At 37.1% G+C, this 19,263-nt stretch overlaps 2 protein-coding genes across 5 annotated transcripts; both read left to right on the top strand.

The window, feature by feature from the left end:
* The first annotated feature begins 2,169 nt into the window (after window positions 1–2,169).
* On the top strand, window positions 2,170–11,062 carry LOC135622258 (mitogen-activated protein kinase 9-like). 2 transcript variants are annotated; one of them, XM_065123944.1, is made up of 11 exons: window positions 2,170–2,607; window positions 3,151–3,559; window positions 3,656–3,783; window positions 3,954–4,013; window positions 4,546–4,695; window positions 5,818–5,973; window positions 6,065–6,202; window positions 6,300–6,373; window positions 9,567–9,668; window positions 9,832–10,082; window positions 10,637–11,062. In XM_065123944.1, the coding sequence occupies exons 1-11, from the start codon at window positions 2,371–2,373 to the stop codon at window positions 10,705–10,707; spliced, it is 1,776 nt and encodes a 591-aa protein (XP_064980016.1). In that variant the 5' UTR covers window positions 2,170–2,370; the 3' UTR covers window positions 10,708–11,062. The 2 variants fall into 2 exon arrangements, with proteins under 2 accessions (XP_064980016.1, XP_064980015.1); XM_065123943.1 differs by having other exon boundaries at window positions 2,177–2,607; window positions 9,832–10,078; window positions 10,633–11,062.
* Window positions 11,063–11,377: 315 nt separating this feature from the next.
* Window positions 11,378–19,245, top strand: LOC135622257 (uncharacterized). 3 transcript variants are annotated; one of them, XR_010491019.1, is made up of 11 exons: window positions 11,378–11,519; window positions 11,600–11,645; window positions 11,764–11,846; window positions 14,439–14,646; window positions 15,669–15,985; window positions 16,069–16,197; window positions 16,271–16,398; window positions 16,499–16,599; window positions 16,782–16,873; window positions 18,296–18,477; window positions 18,734–18,865. XR_010491019.1 is itself a non-coding variant. In XM_065123941.1 (11 exons), exons 1-11 carry the CDS (start codon window positions 11,400–11,402, stop codon window positions 19,084–19,086), a joined length of 1,416 nt encoding a protein of 471 aa, XP_064980013.1. In that variant the 5' UTR covers window positions 11,378–11,399; the 3' UTR covers window positions 19,087–19,245. The 3 variants fall into 3 exon arrangements, 2 of the variants coding, with proteins under 2 accessions (XP_064980013.1, XP_064980014.1); XM_065123941.1 differs by lacking the exon at window positions 18,296–18,477 and adding an exon at window positions 19,026–19,245 and having other exon boundaries at window positions 18,734–18,864; XM_065123942.1 differs by lacking the exon at window positions 18,296–18,477 and having other exon boundaries at window positions 18,734–19,081.
* Window positions 19,246–19,263: the final 18 nt, after the last annotated feature.

The raw sequence follows: 19,263 nt of genomic DNA, 5'->3' as shown, positions 1-19,263 counted from the left end.
TATGCTGGCCATATGTTAATAAACTAACTCGGGGCTTCGTCAGTATGCTGCCCGTATGATTGGCAGATTGACATATGACATCTACTTACCTAATGGTAGATGTCAAGGGAACGAGGTGACGATGTTGTAGTATATCTTTGAATTATACATAGTGCATGGCTCTTGGTTTAGCGTTGATGTAACAATTATTAGTTGTCGATTCGCTGTGTCTACGAGACATATGATGGATGATGAGGTTCTCCGGGGGCAGACCTTTCTTTCTCGCCCCTTCTCAGACTCCGGAGGATGTCGGGCGATTGGCGAACGCTTTACGGCCACTAGAATGACTGCAGCGTAAAGGATAAAGAATCATGTGGTTGTCATTTAGTGGAACAAGTCAGAAGGGAAAACACCTCTCTCTCTCTCTCTCTCTTATTTCGGGTGGCTCGTCTCCCTCCAAACATAAATTTGCCACCAGACTTGTGGTATCGACTTATCCCAATCAGCCTTACACTTAGGAAACATGATTACAGCTGCAGTCACCGAAATTATTCGTATGGAAAAAGTATGATCACGATGGGCAATTAATGCACTCAACATCCACAGAGGCATACGATCTAAATGCACTACTACTACCTCTTTTTCTGGTGGAGAGTGGCGTCAAATATGCACCACTGATACATATATCAGAAACCAACTAATTTTAGAATTATGTATATATATTAATATCATCACAGAGAGTTAAGGCATCTGATTGGCTTGTGAAGAGAAAAATGGACATCGGATCGGACGTCAAATCTGATAACTAACACAGAATGGTTGGATTATTATAATCCACAGGGAGTGAGTGGTGTTGAATGGTCGATACTGTCGACCTCATTATTGATTGAGAACCAACCGACCATCACATGAAAGTGGGTGGGTCCTCAAGGGAAGAAGATGAATCCATAGGGCAGCGGTTGACGGTCTGTCTGTGGCTGAGGAGCTCACCCAAAGCTCGTCTTTCATTATCGTTTCCATCTTCATCGAGTTGCAGCCCCCACGCCATTCCATTCCCGAATCCGATCGATGCACACCCAGCGCAGCATCGCGTGTTCCTCGTGGTATAAGGAAGTATTTGCACTCCAATTTTTCTTTGGGCAAATTCTTAAAAAACAAAAGGTAAGTTTTCAATTTTTTTTTTAATTTTTTTAAATAACACGAGCTTTCGTCCATCATCGTCGCCTCCACCCTATCATGCTTGGTTATGAGTCAACAAAGATGGTGATGAGGGCACCCACATGAACGAGAACGAAGGCTTTATGAGGATGAGGCTATGGCCCTATCCAGAGGGATTTTATAGATGGAGATGATAACCATGTCGAGGAGTGAACGAAGACTAGAGATAATCTTATCCTTTAAAAAATAAGAGATGTTCAGCAAAATAAGAAAAAAAAAATGATCGCTCATGGGACCAAACTTATATGAATTTATCCTTTCAATATTTTGATAGAAATATTCTAAAAGTATTATAGTATTTATAACAAATCAATGTGGGCACTATATTCAATCTCTATCATGGAGAAATCAAAGTGTTTATACTTTTTTATTTTTTAATTAAATTTAGCATAAAATTATAAATAAAAAATGAACTAATCCATTGAATTGAATGACAATTATATCTACTCTTTTGACCTTTAAATTTAATTTAGTCAACACCGATTTTTTATATTTGTTTTCTTAAACAACACAAGTCAAAAATTTGATCGTTATTTAATCAATTTTTTTTTCTTTATTTCTTTTTTATACGTTTAATTTTTTATTTCAAAAACATTTTTTTCTAAAGCACATGGATTATAAAGAGGAAAAATTGCATCATCTCTTCTACAAAGATAATAATGGTTGCATCGACAACGTAATCTCCCGTGCATTTATATATATATATATATATATATATATATATATATATATATATATATATATATATTATATACATAGAGAGAGAGAGAGAGAGAGAGAGAAAATATATTCCATATTCAATTAAGAGTCATATTCAGTAGGAAATATGTGAGGCATATTTTATAGTTTCTTAATAGGAAAGAAATTGTTCTCTTTCTATACTTTAAGATTTATAATGTTATTAGGAAACGTATGAAATTATAGAAATATGGCAACATTGCGTTAAATTATCCCCACAGATTCAACATATTTACACGACTAGTGAGTCTCTGGCCTCCCTCGGTGGTAGATCCATTACGCAGACAGCACTCGGTGAATGGGAAGCGAGATGAACGAGGGTTAGGGTGGGGGGCGGAGACAGACACAGAGAGGGGGCAGTCGTTCGTTGCTGCTTCGATCCGCCGCCACCGTAGCCTAAGCTTCTCCATCGACGCCGCTGACGCCGGCCTTTATATGGGGGGAGGAGCTCTCGTGGACGGCGTCCGTCGCTGGTTCCAACGCCGCTCGCACCGTTCCTCCACCGCTGCCTCCTCCACTCTCTCGACCGACGATTCCGCCTACGACGAATCGGGCGAGGTGGAGGAGGACGACCAGCTCCGGATCGTCGAGGACTTGGACCTCATCGGTCTTCCGTACATCCGAGTCCCCAAGCGCTTCAAGATGCCGCCGATCGGACAACCCTACAAGAAGGTTCGCTTCCCGTCCCCTTCCGATCCAAAAGCTATGAAGTTTATAGCGATTTCTTTTGGCGGAATCTTGGGTTGACACCGCCAACATCGCTTGTTTCGAATAAGAATATTTGATCTTATCGCCCCTCGATCTTAGTTTGTGGTTGACGAAGAAGCATATTTGTAATTATTAGCTCCTCTTGTTTTCAAGAAAATAGATCATTTGGGTATTCCTATTGTTGCAATCAAAAGCGCGAGGCTCTTTTCATTTCGATTCATAACCTGTCTACCAGACATCTTATCTGGTCCGAGGCTGGTTTCCCCACAAACTATTTCACCAGAAAGAAAAAAGAAATTAAAATCCTAAAATAAGTCCAATATTTGCTTTCTTCTTTCGTAACCCTTTCATTCCAAACATTCCAAGTGTCTGATACGGTGCCCTTAGTTTGGGATTCATTGCGTGGCGAGGAAGATCCGATTTTACTGAGTATACTTGTCATTTCTCTTTGATCATTGCCATATATAATTGTCCAGATTTACCTTAATTAAATTGTGAACCACGCAGAGCATGCTTGACACCGAGTTCTTCACTGAGTATGGTGAAGCCAGCCAATATCAGATTCAAGAGGTTATCGGCAAGGGAAGCTATGGGGTGGTCGCTGCTGCTGTTGACACCCACGCAGGAGAGAGGGTTGCCATTAAGAAGATCAACGATGTCTTTGAGCATGTCTCCGATGCCACTCGCATCCTTCGGGAGATCAAGTTGCTCCGGTTGCTACGACATCCTGATATTGTTGAAATAAAGCATATAATGCTTCCACCATCTAGGAGAGAATTTAAAGACATTTATGTTGTTTTCGAGCTAATGGAGTCAGACCTTCACCAAGTTATTAAGGCCAATGATGATCTCACTCCAGAACATTATCAGTTCTTCTTGTACCAGCTTCTTCGAGCTTTAAAGTATATCCATACAGGTACCCTTTTTTTTCTTTTCTTTATCTTGACTATCATACATAGCTCTCCATTTAATGCCATAATATCAATGCAATGAATTATTTGGCATATTGCAGCAAACGTATTCCACCGTGATTTAAAGCCCAAGAACATACTTGCTAATGCGGACTGTAAATTGAAAATTTGTGACTTTGGACTTGCTCGTGCATCATTTAATGATGCTCCATCAGCTATTTTTTGGACTGTATGTACTCTGTCTGACTGTACACTTTAGTCCTTGGTTGTCTGCTGTTTTGGTAATTGATTCTTTGTGCTTTTTTGCTTCTTCAACACATTTGTGTTGTCTGCATGTGTCCTTAGAGTTTGTTGATTGTAATCTTAGAGTTCATTGTCTATGTTTTTTTCTCTTTCCAGGATTATGTAGCGACTAGATGGTATCGTGCCCCAGAACTATGTGGTTCTTTTTTCTCCAAAGTAAGACTTTTCTCTTTTAGAGCATTGAGTAATTCACCTGAACAAACATAGTTTTACCTAATTGTGACATCTTTTTGAGGTCTAACTATAAAAATTGTTTGTTATGCATTTTATCATCAGCAGTTGCATGTTATTGTTAATGTAAGTTTGTAAGATTATAAGAATATGTTGACGAATTTTTGTTCTTGCTGTCAGGATTTTTTCTGCTTTTATTGTTACTTTTTTTTCTTCTCTTTTTGAGTCATCTTTACTAAGAATAGTGCAACATACTATCTCGAGTTTATTTTAGTGTATCTTGCATCTCTTTGCATATATATATTATATAACAAATCAGCGAACTGTGCTACTTATGCTAATGTCCCTTAATCCTATAAATTATGATTTTTATTATCTATGAAATGCATATCTAAAACTTTATACCTTTACTATGATTTATTGCTGATCATCAGCAAACTAAACTTTTAGTTTTATGCTTCACTAGATTGTACACACTTAAGATGATTGACCTGTTATACTTTGCTTTTTTTTGCAGTACACACCAGCTATTGATATTTGGAGCATTGGCTGTATATTTGCAGAAATGCTAACTGGGAAACCGTTGTTTCCTGGAAAGAATGTGGTACATCAGTTGGACATCATGACTGATCTACTTGGCACACCTTCTGCCGAAACCATTGCTAGGGTTTGATCAACATCTCTGTCTCTAGACTCTCTACATTAGTTTCTATTCTCTCCCTCAGTAATGCACTGTGATTGTTATAAATATTTCTTATTGAACATATTGTCTAAACAAGTAACTGGGTTTCTAGTAATGAAAAGTCTTACCCCTTGTGGGGGTAAGATTGTGAACATTGATCGTTCCAAGACCCGGTCTTGATGGAGCTTGTGCACTTTCTTTTAAAGATCAATCTTGATAATAAAATGCTTGGCTTCCTTTTTTACATATGATTCTATCTAACATTTATCCCAAATCATATTTTCAATTAGGCTGCTTTGTAAAACTTAACTATGGTATCCTACTATCATTTGATGTTGAATGCTGAGGGATATGTGGAATGAGAGAAAATGAAGAGTTGACAAAAAGAGGAAAGACACTAGTATTTGGTAATTGTAATCATTCTAATGCTCGACTTGTAAGCCACTAGTTCAGTTATGCAAAGAGTTGAGCTCATAGTGTTTGTTTTATTAGAGTGTAAGGTCAATGAGATGATTAATTGTAACTTACAACCTTGATAATCCTGTAGCATATTTACTAAATATTTTTCTAATGATGATGAACTCCTGATCTTTCAAAGTTTTGGATTATAGAGAAGCGCATAATTGTTGATCTCAAGTGATGGTAGGTAAATTATTTATTAGTTTATATTCAAATAAGACTGGAACTTCGTGGAAAAGCAGTGTTCAGCTTTCTTGATCAATATTTACTGGAAAGAATAGAACATTTCATCTGCATTTGGATGTCCCTATCACGATGCTGCACATATTTGCTTCTTAGTTATTTTCTTGAATCTAGTCTTTGGCTTGGAAAGAAAGTACTACAATAAATGTCCTTGAAGAGATTTTGTGCAAATAAATTTCAGTTTGATTTTTGAGCGGGATTGAACTTCATAGTAAGACTTCACATTGGCTGCTTAAAATTTTGGAGCAGATAAGTAACAATATTACATGTGGCTTTCCATAGCACAATGTGAGCTTGCATGTTTTAGCTGTTTTCCTGAATCATTTTATATGTTACACTGCATAATTTTGGTTCAGCTGTCTTTGGGCTCATGCATTATCTTTTCTTCCTTTAATTATATCTTAGATTCGAAATGAAAAAGCAAAAAGATATCTTAATAGCATGCGGAGAAAATCACCAGTTCCTTTCTCGCACAAGTTTCCAAATGTAGATCCATTGGCATTACATCTATTGGAGCGTCTACTAGCATTTGATCCAAAAGATAGACCAACGGCAGAAGAAGTAAAAAGCAGCAACTTGTACCTTATCTTTCAACCAATTAACAATGCTAAGAACACAGATTTAATATGATATTGGTGTTGGTATGTTTCAGGCTTTAGCAGATCCATACTTCCGGGGTCTAGCAAATGTGGATCGTGAACCATCAACACAACCTATCTCCAAACTTGAATTTGAGTTTGAAAGGAGGAAATTGGCAAAAGATGATGTAAGAGAATTAATTTATAGAGAGGTATGTTACCATAGTCTGATAAATCTTTATTGCCATCTTTACTTTACAGTTGCTCCATGTTTAACTTGTAATGGTTTCCTTTTTGAGAAGCAAACAGATTCTGGAATACCATCCTCAGATGCTGCAGGAATATCTTCGAGGTGGAGAACAGACTAGCTTCCTGTACCCCAGGTGCGATTTTTATTAGCTTTTCCTTGTCAACAAAACTCCATGTAGTCCTTGATTTAAGCTGAGTTAATGATTGAGCATCTTAATACCTGCAAAATCATCAATTTTTTGTGAATCATCAACTGAGATGCAGCTTAGATGTCTCTGTTGAAGTGAATCAAATGCTGATTAATTTTGAATCTACACATGAAACAATTACTAAGTTGAGCTGCAAGTTGTAACTTAACACCTTTTGTGGAGGGGAAGGGTTAAACTAAGCTATTCTAGACTGAAACCTGAATAAACATGTAACTGTTAATATATTGAGCAATATAATCTGGATATTGCAATCAACTATAGATTTTACATTTGGCAGTAATCGTGCAATTAATATGCAGTGATCAATGTCATTTTATTGTTATTGTGAGGATCTTTGATCACATTGTTACATGAGTGTTTGTCATGATTTGCATTAGGTTTGCTGCTAAATAGATATTGGATTGGATTAGTGTGCACCTTACATTGGGGGTTTGAACAAATTAGAAAGAACAATTTGGTGAAGTGATGATGATCTCGATGTTAAATGGAGACATTTGTCTTTGCAAGAACTAATACTCAGAATGAAACCCACAAAGTTATGGTATTATTTGAGGAGGTGACAGTGATCTTGATGTCAAGGATCCAGTTATATGTTTTGCCTTGAAGATCTTCCTGAGCTATAATTTGAGGAATTGATCTTAATGTTTCAAGCAGCTAATTTGATGTGGATTCGGTATTATCTCATACTTGGACGAAGATCTTGAAAATATAAAGTACTTTGGTGAAAGGTATTATGTGACACTTGTTTTCCTTGTGAAGATTTGCATGCGGAGTCTGATTTCCAATTTTGTGTGCCTCTTTGAGGTCTATGCCAGCTGTATTGACTGGTTTCTCCCGTTCTGAGTTTATTTTCTGGAATCTTTATCTATGTTAACAGTTGTCAGATAGCTTTGGGGGATGGATACTAATACTGGGTATGTGACACATTAAAGATATGCCAAATACATCTAATTTTGTAAAAAAAACAATGCCAAATACATCAATTTTTTGCCAGAATCTTCATATTTGCAATTTTTTAGATTGTTTTAATGTTATGGTATTTGAACTAACTTTCTAGACTACAGAAGCTTTAATATACGCATAAGTGGTTCTTTGTTAAGTAACTTTAGCACAACAGGATTCAGATTTTTCTAGGCTTTTTAAGTTCAGTTTGTTTCTCCAAGGACCTAACTATCATGAGATTTGTTTGCGTGTGGCAAGTTCTTCCTATTAATCAACAGAAATCTGAAAAATCCAAATTCAAGCTTTACAGACTGTCACAGCTTGCTCTGTAATGTATTAGTACCCTTTTAAGTGGCTGTAGTAGGACAGTTTTTGGTTGACTTTCTCTGCCAACCTCAGATATAGGTGTATGTATTGACACTTTCATGTGGTACCTACATGTCATATTTAATGATAAATTTGCAAAAGCTTAAGTTGTCTGAAACAAAATGCACTCAAATGAATTCTTTATTTATTTTTATTCATCGAAAATATAAAAAACCAACTCTCACATACAAATTGGTATTTTTTTAAAACAAAAACAGTAAACTACTTCATTAGCTTCCCCTCATGAGGCCAAACAGGCCTGAGTAGAAAAAACTGTTAAAATCCACACCCCAGGAGTGAGCCGACTCATGAAGGTGACCAAAAGTAGCTACATTATGACCTACTACATTCACACATTCCTTCTAATATAACAGTTTCAAAACATCATCTTCTTTTCCTAATCAACAGATATCTGCTAGCATATACTGCAGGTTCCAAGGAACAAAATTAGCTCCTTGCAAACAGTTCGACTACCTGCAAAATTAGTCAATCCTGATGAGTACACGTTTCCATCCCCTCTCTCTTCACTAATCCTTCTAATTTCGCCGTGCATCACACTTGCTTGGAGTTGTCCACATTGCATCTAGCACACCCAACAGCCATAATTTCCCCTCTCCTGTCCTTTGCAACATATCCCACACCTGCAAGAGAAGAGAATTGACTAAATGATCCATCACAGTCAATAGTGTACTCACCGTCATCCTCATCCAGAATACTTGGAGCATTTGTTCCTCTGGGATTGCCCTTAGATATATCCTTATTACCACAGTAGTCATTAGTACGGGCTGCACCTCTACACCAAAGGGAGGAGGGGCAGCTCAGGTGGTTGCAGAAGAGCGAGTCACTCCTGTTAAGCCAAAGCATCCAGATGGAGTTGGCTATAAGGCTGTGCAACTGCCAAGCTTTCTTCTTCCTGAGTTCACTGACCTCTTCTCTACCAAATCTGAGTATCCTTAGCCTTGTGGCATTCAAACAACAGCATGGGTTTGATTGAGTTTTGATTCAACTTACAAACAGGCAAACACAATTGGAAAGTAATAAATCTTGGAAAACCATTCAGAAGATGACAGCCTATTCCAAAAAAGCTTCCAAACAAATAATTTGACCGGAGGAGGAAAACTCAGTTTCTATAGTGGCTTCCAACTTGGCCATCCCTCTTTCCTCATGACCCTTCTGTTTCACATAATGGTAGACACTGCTAGTCGAGGGTGGAACATCACATTCAACAGTTCATTCTATTGTTGTCCTTCAATAAATCAGCCACCCTGTTGAGCCTCATCATTTCATCCACATTGACATAGGTAGGTCACGTGTCTATGGGGATACTGAAAACCCATGGGTCCTTCCAAGTGGTAGTAGAGTGACCATGGCTAAGAAACTTCCTAAGACCCTCTCCGGGACTCAATAATATTAAGCAGGTTCCTTTTGGCCCAAGGCCTTTTACCCTTGTGATAAGTATTGCAAGGATGCATCTTCCAAATCTAGAAATGAGGACCTGAATCCAAAGTTTCTTCTCATTGTTAATGGCAGGAATTAACCTTTTAACACATATAGCTAGTCTTAAGGTCCCTTAACCCCAACCCTCCCAAGTTCTTAGGGGTGGTGAATCTTTCCCAACTAATCAAATTATCCTTTTTATACATTCATATTAAGACAAGTCATGTCCACTGACATGCCAATTGTTTTTTATAATTTCAATATGCGATAACAGGTAATTTAATTCATCTTTGATTCCTCTGTTTTAATTGACATGTTTAAGAATCACTTTGATTTGCTGACAGCTTACATTTTGTGAATATCCAATGAACAGTGGAGTTGACCGTTTTAAGAGACAATTTGCACATCTTGAAGAGCACTATGGCAAGGGTGAAAGAAGTACACCTCTACAGCGGCAGCATGCATCTTTGCCTAGGTAATTTTGATGAGTTTATTCCGTTATTTATTGCATGGATATTAACTGACTTACTGGACAAATGAGCTAACCTATCTTGGCTGTTTCTATATATAGCAAAATGGTGCATCCAGATTTGATTTGTATCTTAGTTTGTGAACATGTATCTTATCACTTGTGACAGGGAGAGGGTCTGTGCAACAAAAGTTGAAACTGGAGACCAGAATAATGATTGTGAGATAAGGACTTCAGAATCTGTTGCTAGAACTACTTTACAAAGCCCTCTAAGGTTGCAGCAGGGAGTATTAGACCATGTATCAGCCACAGAAAATGGTTCAATCAAACCAAATAGCAGCACTCGTAGCTTGCTGAAGAGCGCTAGTATTAGTGCATCCAAATGCATAGTCGCCAATGGAAATAGGGACACAGAGGTAAGTGGGTAGAAAATAACAACTTTGGTTTTTCTAATTTATAACGTTTTGACGGATATTGATTTTTCATAGAGTTCTGATTAAAAACACATCATGTCAATTGGTGATTGATGAATTTTTAAGCAATAATTGCTGGACTCACATTTTTATTAAATGGATCCAAAATAAAGTATTTCCTCTGCCTATTAATGCATTGAAAATTAAACCACAGGTTTGTATTTTATAGTTGAACAGAAACAATTATTGGATAAGCAAAATAAGGCTATTTATGATATGGTCAATATAACTTATGTCAACTAATAGTTCTCCATCTTGACTAATAATGTGCCTAAGTTGGGTTACGTTGCCAACTCAAATTCACTGACACTATTAATTTGGATTCCTGGAATATTTTGGTTTTACATGACTTTTTGGACCTATTTCTAGATTGACTTTGAAGTGTTGCTGATATTTTTTTTGCCCTAAGCAATGTCTCTGAGATGCTATCAGGAGAAACAATCTGTTTGCCAGGAAAGAGTTGCAAGTAGTGATATTTTCTTATGTTGGTGTTTCAGGAAGAGCCAATTCCTAAGCATACAGACGAGACAGTTGATGGGTTAACTAACAAGGTCGAGGAACTGCATGCCTAATGCCATGAATGCTCAGAGTTGATTACAGCCGCGAACGCATTTGTCCCAAGGGTGCTACAAAATTCACATGCCCGATTCCAGCCTTGAGGTGACTGGAACTTGATCAGGTTGTACGCCAAGCAATATTTGAAGATGCCAGACGCATCTATTTGATTCTGTGTTGTAACGTATTAATTAGCATGGTTCTGTGTTCGTTACTTAATGCCTGCTTTGTGGGTAATATCTGTCGGGTTATTTTTTCTGTCGTCGATACCGTCCACAGAGCTTCTCTTTGAAGTGAGAACCGCCCTCCTATAACTGTATCAGTAATTATTATATCTCACTTGACACTAAATATGCTATTGTCTTGTATCTATTTCCGTTTCTTGTTGTAGTCATATGCAACAGTTGCTTGGTTTCTTTACTTTTTCATATATATATATATATATATATATATATATATATATATATATATATACACACGTTGAATCCGTTACCAACATTATTACGAAAAAAAAAGGGAACTATTTCAGATTGGCGGTAGAAGTAAAATATGTTCCCTTGCCACAAAGGCGGAACAAATCCACTCCGCTCGTACGATGAAAAATTACTGTGGGTCCCGCTGGATCCTCCTGTTCTACCAATCGCATGGGCGGTATGGAAGTCAAGGCAACCATCGATGATCCCACGGGCTCCTCTTGCTGGAATTAATCATGACCGTACAGGAAGCACGCATCTTCACGGTTTGTGCCCACACTAGAGGGTTCCCACGATCCCTCCGTCCACCGCAGCTCGACTCCGCACTCCGAATGTGGCGGCAATACACTTCCGAGGTGACAACTCCACGTGGTCTTCCTCCCTCCGATCTCTATTCTTCCTTCCCCTTCTAATCTTCCTTTCTTTTCCCTCGCAGAAGAGAAAGAAAATGGGGGATAAAGATTCCGATCAGAGCCTCTCAGGTACTCGTATATTCATCTCACCCCACCCCCGACAATGGATCCTCGTCGCTCACAGCCCCCTATTCTTCATGTCTTTTTCTTATGATTCCGATGACTTTCTGCCTATTTCATTGATTAGATGAAGACGAGTCGGATAAGGTCGCCTACGACCTCGACTGCTCCACCAGTCGCCAATCCCTCTACCATTCGCATCGGGTGAAGGTAACTCCCTGTCGTTTGATATTAAACAAGTTTCAAGTTAGGCTGACAAATGCCTCATCGACTTTTCTTCTTGGAGTATTTCTCATGTAGAACTGTTCCTTGAATCTCCGGAACGTATTTCTTTAGGGTTGTAGAAACGGCTTGTTGAGTTTTCTTGCAATCAATTGTTTCTCTAGCTTTTGTTGTAGGAGAGAACCTGCTAAGAATTAATGATAAGTAATGGCCAGCGGAGGTATATATTGTTGAGTGAAGGAACCTCCATATGTCAATTTGTTTGTCTTAATTTTCTGTGGTGATAGGACACCAAAGTCGTTATTTGTTTCTACCTAGCATGCCACTGGTTCACATGTTTGACATTATAGTCCTAATACTTGGACACTTGTTGTCTATGTCATGCATATTTCTGATGTAGTAATGATTGAAGAGTATCCTTGTAAGTGAGATCCAAAAGATTTATGTGATATACAGGATTTCTGTATAGCTGCTAAAAAACCAAAAGTACATGGCAAATCCCGCAGGTTCAGTTTCGAAACATTCAGCAAAAAAAGCTTTCCTTGTTGGCTTCATACTGCTCAGATATGTTGTAAATCACAACAGTACCCTATGAAGACTATCACATTTGCATTTCAAGAATATGTGGCAAAAGATTTGCTTCATCAGGTTGTCATCTTTTGATGATTTCTGTCGTGCACTCAGGTTGCACTAGTTGGGTGACCAGCTTTTTCTTCTTTCTCATCAAGTATTTTTTTTCATAATTATGTTTCATCCACAGTAACTGTGTGACCTGGATGGCATATCTTTTTTCCTTTTGTGGTTTTAGTCCAAATAATGCTTGTCAACAAGATAACAATTATGGCATTCGATATATAAGAAAGTTGAAAACCAATTATTTGTTGTTTGTCTTAAACTTGTTTATGGACTGAATGTTTGGAGGAAAAAAGGATTTAGCTACATATTTGTAGGTTTTGTTATTCTTATACTACATTTTTAGTAATGTTAGTTTGCACTAACCATAGTTTCATTGATGTGCTTATCTTTTTGTTGAATCTAAGGATTTTCTCATCAAAAACACTACCATTACGTTTTTGGTTTTTTGGCACTGATATAGTTTATGCCTTAGTTGCCATAATCTTTAAAAATCATAATATGTTAGCTTTAAATTATTTTTATTCTGTACTCCTTTAAAGAGTTTTAAGAGGAATTAATAGAATGTTTTTGCCCATTGCATAGGAACATTTACACTTAATTATGCAGCATGCTTCTTGGTGAGACTGTGCCTTTAGAGCTGCCTCCAAATTCTAAGATAAAGTGGCCACAACTTTCATTCCCTGGTTGATGAAATCATTATGTTGAAGAATATAAAATATAATTGCCTTGATCTATCCTTGACGGAATGAGAAAGAAACTTTCATCTCCCTATAATCCTTTGGATTTGGACATTGATCCATTTGGATTTCCTTATCGAAATCAGTGCATAGCAGCATATTACTCATTCCTATTTTTTGGATGAGCCTCGGATGAGATGGAGGGCTATTTGGTAACTTAAGATTGCACCCAAAATTAAAGTTCTTTTTGGAAACTCTTTTAGAATAGATTGTGTACTTCTAGTTATATTCTAACATCATCATCTGTCTTAAGTATACTCTTAGCCACATATATCATCTATCTTCGGTTCTCCTATGCGTGTTTTCCATGAGCGTCTTTTTATTCATTCATTCATTTTGGAATTCTATTCAAGAAAATTTTAAGTTTTCCTTCTAATTTTCTCAACATGGTACAACGAAGATCGGTTCTTTGAAGGTTCCACCAAGATAGCTTACAAGGAAGATTGGCTCTTTGAAGGTTCCCACCTAGATAGCTCTTCCCCATCGTACTTGTTCAATACTATGGCTATCTCCTTCTGGTTTCTTTGGATCAATCAAACCAAGCCGACCATACTTGCTTTGAGGCTTCCTTAACCATTAATAATTTCATTAATGTGTCCCAAGTCTAAGGAAATGGTGGGGAATTCCTGAGGACAGGAAGGCAAGTGATAAATCCTCTTTGTCAAGTGACACATGATACTTTTGATTATCTTTCACTTCACATGAACCAACACTCAGGATCTCATGTGAACATTCTGTGATGCAATTGCTTTTTCCAGAAGTTGGAGCTTTGCTCATCTAAGTTTGAGAAAGAAAGTCACGGGGTCCATCATGATGACCATGAGTCCTTGGAATCACATCCAAGAGGGCAGCATCACACTGATTCTAGCTGTGAATCTATTTCTGATGAGATAGAGCCAGAGCTGTCACTCCAACATCATCTGTGTGATATATGGGGTTCAATTCCCAATTTTTGGAATCTGAGTTTCAAAAATAGCACTTTTATATCAAAAGTTCACTTTCCTACTGGATATCATATATGTGATATGTTGACAGCACTGGACATGTTACTGTGACTATTTCTGCTTTTTATTGAATTACCTTACCTCAATTTTCTTTTTAATCTTTCAACATTTTTTACTTAAAATTGGATTTTGATATTGGATTACCTTAAAATGTTTTTAAGAATATGGTTTCTTCATTCTCTTAATTCAATTTTTTTTTTCAGGATGACATGGCACCAACAAAGTTATCAGTTGCCTCTGCTGCTTACAAATTTCAAAGAGGCCCTTTTCATTCTGCAAACAACAATCACAAGGGAGAGTGCACGTGTTCTGCAATTAACGAGGAAGCAAATGAGTTAAATTGTTTATGTAAGAAAGCGTGCAGTTCCTCATTCATCAGTCATTTCTCTGAAGCAAAGAAAAGTTATAAAAGTACGTACGTCCTTTCCTTTGATAAACTTAGATGTCTCATTTTTCTTCAATTATTAAATGTTCCAAACAAATATATCATTTTGAATGTCTAAAAAGATTTCCTTGGAGTGATATTTCAATACAAAGGCAAAGAGTGATATTTCCTTGGAGTGTATTTGTTTCATTAGATTTAATAGGCTTCTTGACTAAAATTTAGTAGCTATTGTATACAAGATAACTTGATGTTACATTTTGTATAATTGCTCCCTGAGTATAACTTAATTCTCCCCTTCTGTAGGATTTCTTTATTGGCATGTGGATTTGGTAGGCCATACTAAATAAGATACATCTTCCTATCATTTAACTAGCATTATATGTTTTGAGACAATTTGTCTGAATCTCACTTAGCTAGAAATTTTGTGTAATTTAAGAGAGACTGCACCACGTTTACAACCAGTTCTATTATTCAAATTTGTTCTCCATGTGGGCTTCAAATTTTTGGCTTTTGCACTATAGTGTGCCCAACTTTAATGGGAATGACTTGATAATGTTGATTAGGCCCGGGCTCTGTTGATTTTCTAAATAAGAGGCAGGTTAGCTGAAAGTGTCCAGTGTGTTCTCTATTTCAAGCAAACCAGCTCACTCATATTTTAGACGTAGTAGCAATACACCTGAGTTCCTTTCTAAGCTAAACTGTATACCGTATTCTCGAGAACCTTCTTATGTGCTTTATGCATTTAAAGCCAAAAACATAGGATGTCGATTGCATGTCGGGGTCTCCTTGGAGATTGATTCCAGAACCCACTTCCAGGTCTTTCTTACCTTTTTTGTTTGGTGAGGAATATGCCTGCATTTATACCAAGAACCACCTCTGGTAATTATGAAGTTTCTATGGTAGTTATATCTTGAAATAGGTTAGAGGAATTACCTATTACTAATTTTCAATTTGATGGTTGAGGGTGTGATATGCAGAATTTACCAGTTTATAGTGTTCTTTTCTTGTGCAGCTGCTGAATAAACACTCAACTTAATTTTTATTGTAGGTGGTAGGAGCAGAGACAAGCCTAAGTTTTCCATTCGAGCACAATTACACTCAGCAGAACTTCCCTCATTTTGTTCAATGGGCATAAATGAAGAATGTTCTCAGGAGGGATCTGAAAGCTTCAAAGAGCATAATGACCATGACAGTAGAATCTTAGAGGATTCAAAGGCTGAGCTGTTGAGTTATATAGAGGAAGACAACCAAGATTTGCCTGTCAAGTCAGTAACTCATGAATTAGCTTGTGCATTGCCTTTGATGGCTGAACTGCTGGAAGGTTTGGAGGGGAAGAATGGACTAACTGCTGGGGCTCCATACTTGGTCTGCATCCTTCACATGCTTGGTTTTCTGACAATCTTTTTTAATAATTCTAAAATCAGCTTTTGGTTCAATCCTTGCTCCAGAATTCCAGATCAAAAAAAAGAAAGAAACATTATTCTGGGGGGAAACAAGCTGCTCAGTTGGGTTCTAGAATTCTTGATAATGAAGATTCCCTTGAATTTATGGGAGCTGGAACATCCAGCGAGGATGAGGTACATGTTTGATTGGTTAGTTCTTGTCATTATTAAATAATATATTGTTTTTGCTACTTTCTTTCTTGTCTAGGACCACAATCAGAACCGCTTAACTCCTGCAATAGAAGATATCAAACAACAGACAATGGGAGATCTATTTCAGGAAACTTTTAATATATCAGTTGGTAGCCCTTCATTATCCAATAATAGGAATGCAGTGTAAGCATATTTATGCAGTTTATTTGGTTATGTTTGGTCAAAGTCTGATGTTGAAACAAAAAAATCTTTTAGTTATCCTGGTTCTGACCATCTTTGACAGATCTGGGTATTATGGGAGATTGCAGCAAGTTATGCAGATTGAGAGGGATAGACATTTCGAATTCTTAAAGCAGTCACAGACAGGAGGGAAGAGCCCTCTAAGTAAGAAATATTAAATTATTTTGACTACCTATTTTTTTCGTTATATATACAAATGCTCATTGAAAGATGAGAATATGGCAATAACATCAGCTATTCAACTATCATCATTTTGTCTTTTCCTAAATTTTGCTTCATGCTGTGCATTATGATTCAGTTATAAAAATTGGTAACCATTTTTCCAGATGATTTAAGGTGCATTACAGTACAGATTTTGTCAAGAATTTTGGAGGCAAAGCTGACAGTTTGTCATTGCTTGCTTGCTGAAAGCACCAAGGTTTGGATCCTTTTTCCTGCATCTTTGTTCTTCTACACTTCCAACTTCTGTTATTATTGTTATTACTTATTACCATATTTGATCCTGATGAATTTGGATACATTCGGTTTCCATGCACCATTACAATGTTGAAGAGCCAATGTTTTACTTTGTCCAGAAAAAAACCTCGCAAATTGACAGCTACGTTTCATTTTCTATATAAAAAGTTTTGGAGGCAAAACAATATACTATATCATATTCTTAAAACCAATGTCAATAGTTCATTACCGCTAAGGTGTAGGATGTGCTTGAGGCATGATCAAGCAAGATTTCTGGAAAATTGTTTATCTGTTTAGAAATAGTCTTTAATTTGTCCACGTGGCAAGAGAACGACAATGACTTTCTTAGGTTCAAGGCAAATCTCCTTTGCAATTGTGTTCTTCTTAGTTGCTTCTTGTTACACTATATATCATCCATCTTCTCATGTTCCTCGTTTATTTTTTCTCATCTCCATAAAAAGATTTAAGTTAATTGTGCCACGCAAAATACCACCCAGTTTTACCAAGGGCTAGCAACTGAAACATACTTGAATAATTTTTTATGATGAAAAGGTCGCCGTGTAATGGTAACTGAAAGGTTTTTAAAACCTTCTTTGAAGGTTTAATACATGCGTCCCATTTTTTTTGCCTTTCCTTCTTTGTTCATTCCTAATAAGTATATAAATTTGGTAATCTGACTGACTCTTCCAAACAACCACAAATATCCATCGGCCTTATTTCTTATTGATTTTGTGCAATTTATCCAATGTCTCACTTTCTATTTTCTTATAGATTTGTTCTGATCATCTGATGTTCTTTTGTTACTCCTGAAATAATTATTTTGCTAAATTGTCTAGGCCCTGGCTATAGACAGTTAATTTCAGGTGAGGAAATATTCACTGAACTCCTGCTGATATCTTGATGCCTTATTTCTTAAATTTGGTAGCTTTCTTGTCAGACTATGCTGTTCCTGGGTTCTTATTCTTTTCTGTAAGGTCATGAAAGATTATGGCTCTGTAGGATCATTTTGTTGGGGTTCTACAAATCCCTTGTCACCACACTTATTGTTGAAAATTTTTAACTTAGTGTCGATAAAAATATCTATCATGCGAAGTAGCCATTGTTATCTAAAACTTTTCAATCTCCTCGATGAATTTTGATCTTGGAATTGAATCATACCCCTTTAGTCATTTGGAAAATCTAAAAGAGAATTTTGTTAATCAGGATCTTCATTAATTGCCAGGAACCAAGCTCCCAAGGAAGTCAGCTTTTCGTTTACAATTTTTGAAGTGTTTAATCGTATGACTACAATGCATTTACCCCTGCAAAGAAAAGAAAGGAAAAATTAATAATAGCTAGTGTGATTCTGTTCTTATGGGAGACTATTGGTGTCTGTTCGAAACAGGTTAATCAGAACGGCTTAGGCTGCAGTAAACACCCGGTGATTGTTTCTTTGTTGACTAGGATGTTGGCGTATTATAAATCTCGGTGGCGATTGACAGCATGACTTTAATTTGCTTAAGTGAAATCTGATGTTGAGTGAAGACAATAATTCCTCTCTGTTCTTTTGGCCAGAAACACTGACAAGTAGGTTTACTTTACAACTTGCTGGATTCTTTTGTTTAGGGATGGCAATGGTTAAGAGTATTCGGATTTCATCCATTGTCCAAATCTATTCTGAGACAGCTGTGACAAAATAATTCCGCTGTCATCCCTAGTTTCGTCCGTCCTTTTTATTTATAGCATCTCTTATTTATCAAATTATATATCATGCGTAGACAGCTGTGATATGTACATACAATATTTTATCCTGTATGGTATGTTATATAATATTTTGTTGCAGAGCCAGCAGGGCGAGAATGACTCTCCAAAATGTCATAAAGAGGGAACTCTAAGGACAGTTATTTTCAGTTCAAGAATTTGTGGGAGCGTGGAACTTGAAGTTGGTGGCTTTGTTCGTATACACCCACCGTGGTATGAGATCTATCTTGGCGTTTCTGACACATTGATGATATTATAAATTTATTTTTAGACAGTCCATAAACACTGCTTAGCTTTTGTAAATATTACATTTTGATCTGTAAAACATGGAGAGAGAGAGAGAGAGAGACATAAACGTAGTTTCTGTTAAACAGGAAAGAGGTCCTAATCGCCAAAGAAGAGAAGATCTTATTGTGCAGTTATTTCTCGACATGATTGCCAGCTACCGAAATACAGATTTTTGGGACAAGATGCGGCGGAGGAAACAAATGTCAGTATGCAAGCTTTTCCTCGTAAAGTGAGTGCCTACCCATAGAACTACTAACCTAACCTACCTTTGATTTGTATATGCATTACATGGGTTCTCATTTGGATTTGGCCGAAGAGGAAGTC

This window comes from Musa acuminata, chromosome BXJ2-9 (assembly GCF_036884655.1).
Source record: "Musa acuminata AAA Group cultivar baxijiao chromosome BXJ2-9, Cavendish_Baxijiao_AAA, whole genome shotgun sequence".
Taxonomy (NCBI): Eukaryota; Viridiplantae; Streptophyta; class Magnoliopsida; order Zingiberales; family Musaceae; genus Musa; species Musa acuminata.
Note: the sequence above shows the minus strand (reverse complement) of the source record. Positions and strands in the feature narration are given on the sequence as shown.

Bases quoted from the DNA above. Each gene is read 5' to 3' on its own strand.
- LOC135622258 (XM_065123944.1), top strand. From the start codon at position 2,371: ATGGGGGGAGGAGCTCTCGTGGACGGCGTCCGTCGCTGGTTCCAACGC. The intron at 5,974-6,064 runs GTAAAAAGCAGC...GGTATGTTTCAG, and splicing joins ATAGACCAACGGCAGAAGAA to GCTTTAGCAGATCCATACTT. The intron at 6,374-9,566 runs GTGCGATTTTTA...TCCAATGAACAG, and splicing joins ACTAGCTTCCTGTACCCCAG to TGGAGTTGACCGTTTTAAGA.
- LOC135622257 (XM_065123941.1), top strand. From the start codon at position 11,400: ATGACCGTACAGGAAGCACGCATCTTCACGGTTTGTGCCCACACTAGA. The intron at 14,647-15,668 runs GTACGTACGTCC...TTTTTATTGTAG, and splicing joins AGCAAAGAAAAGTTATAAAA to GTGGTAGGAGCAGAGACAAG. The intron at 16,399-16,498 runs GTAAGCATATTT...CATCTTTGACAG, and splicing joins TCCAATAATAGGAATGCAGT to ATCTGGGTATTATGGGAGAT.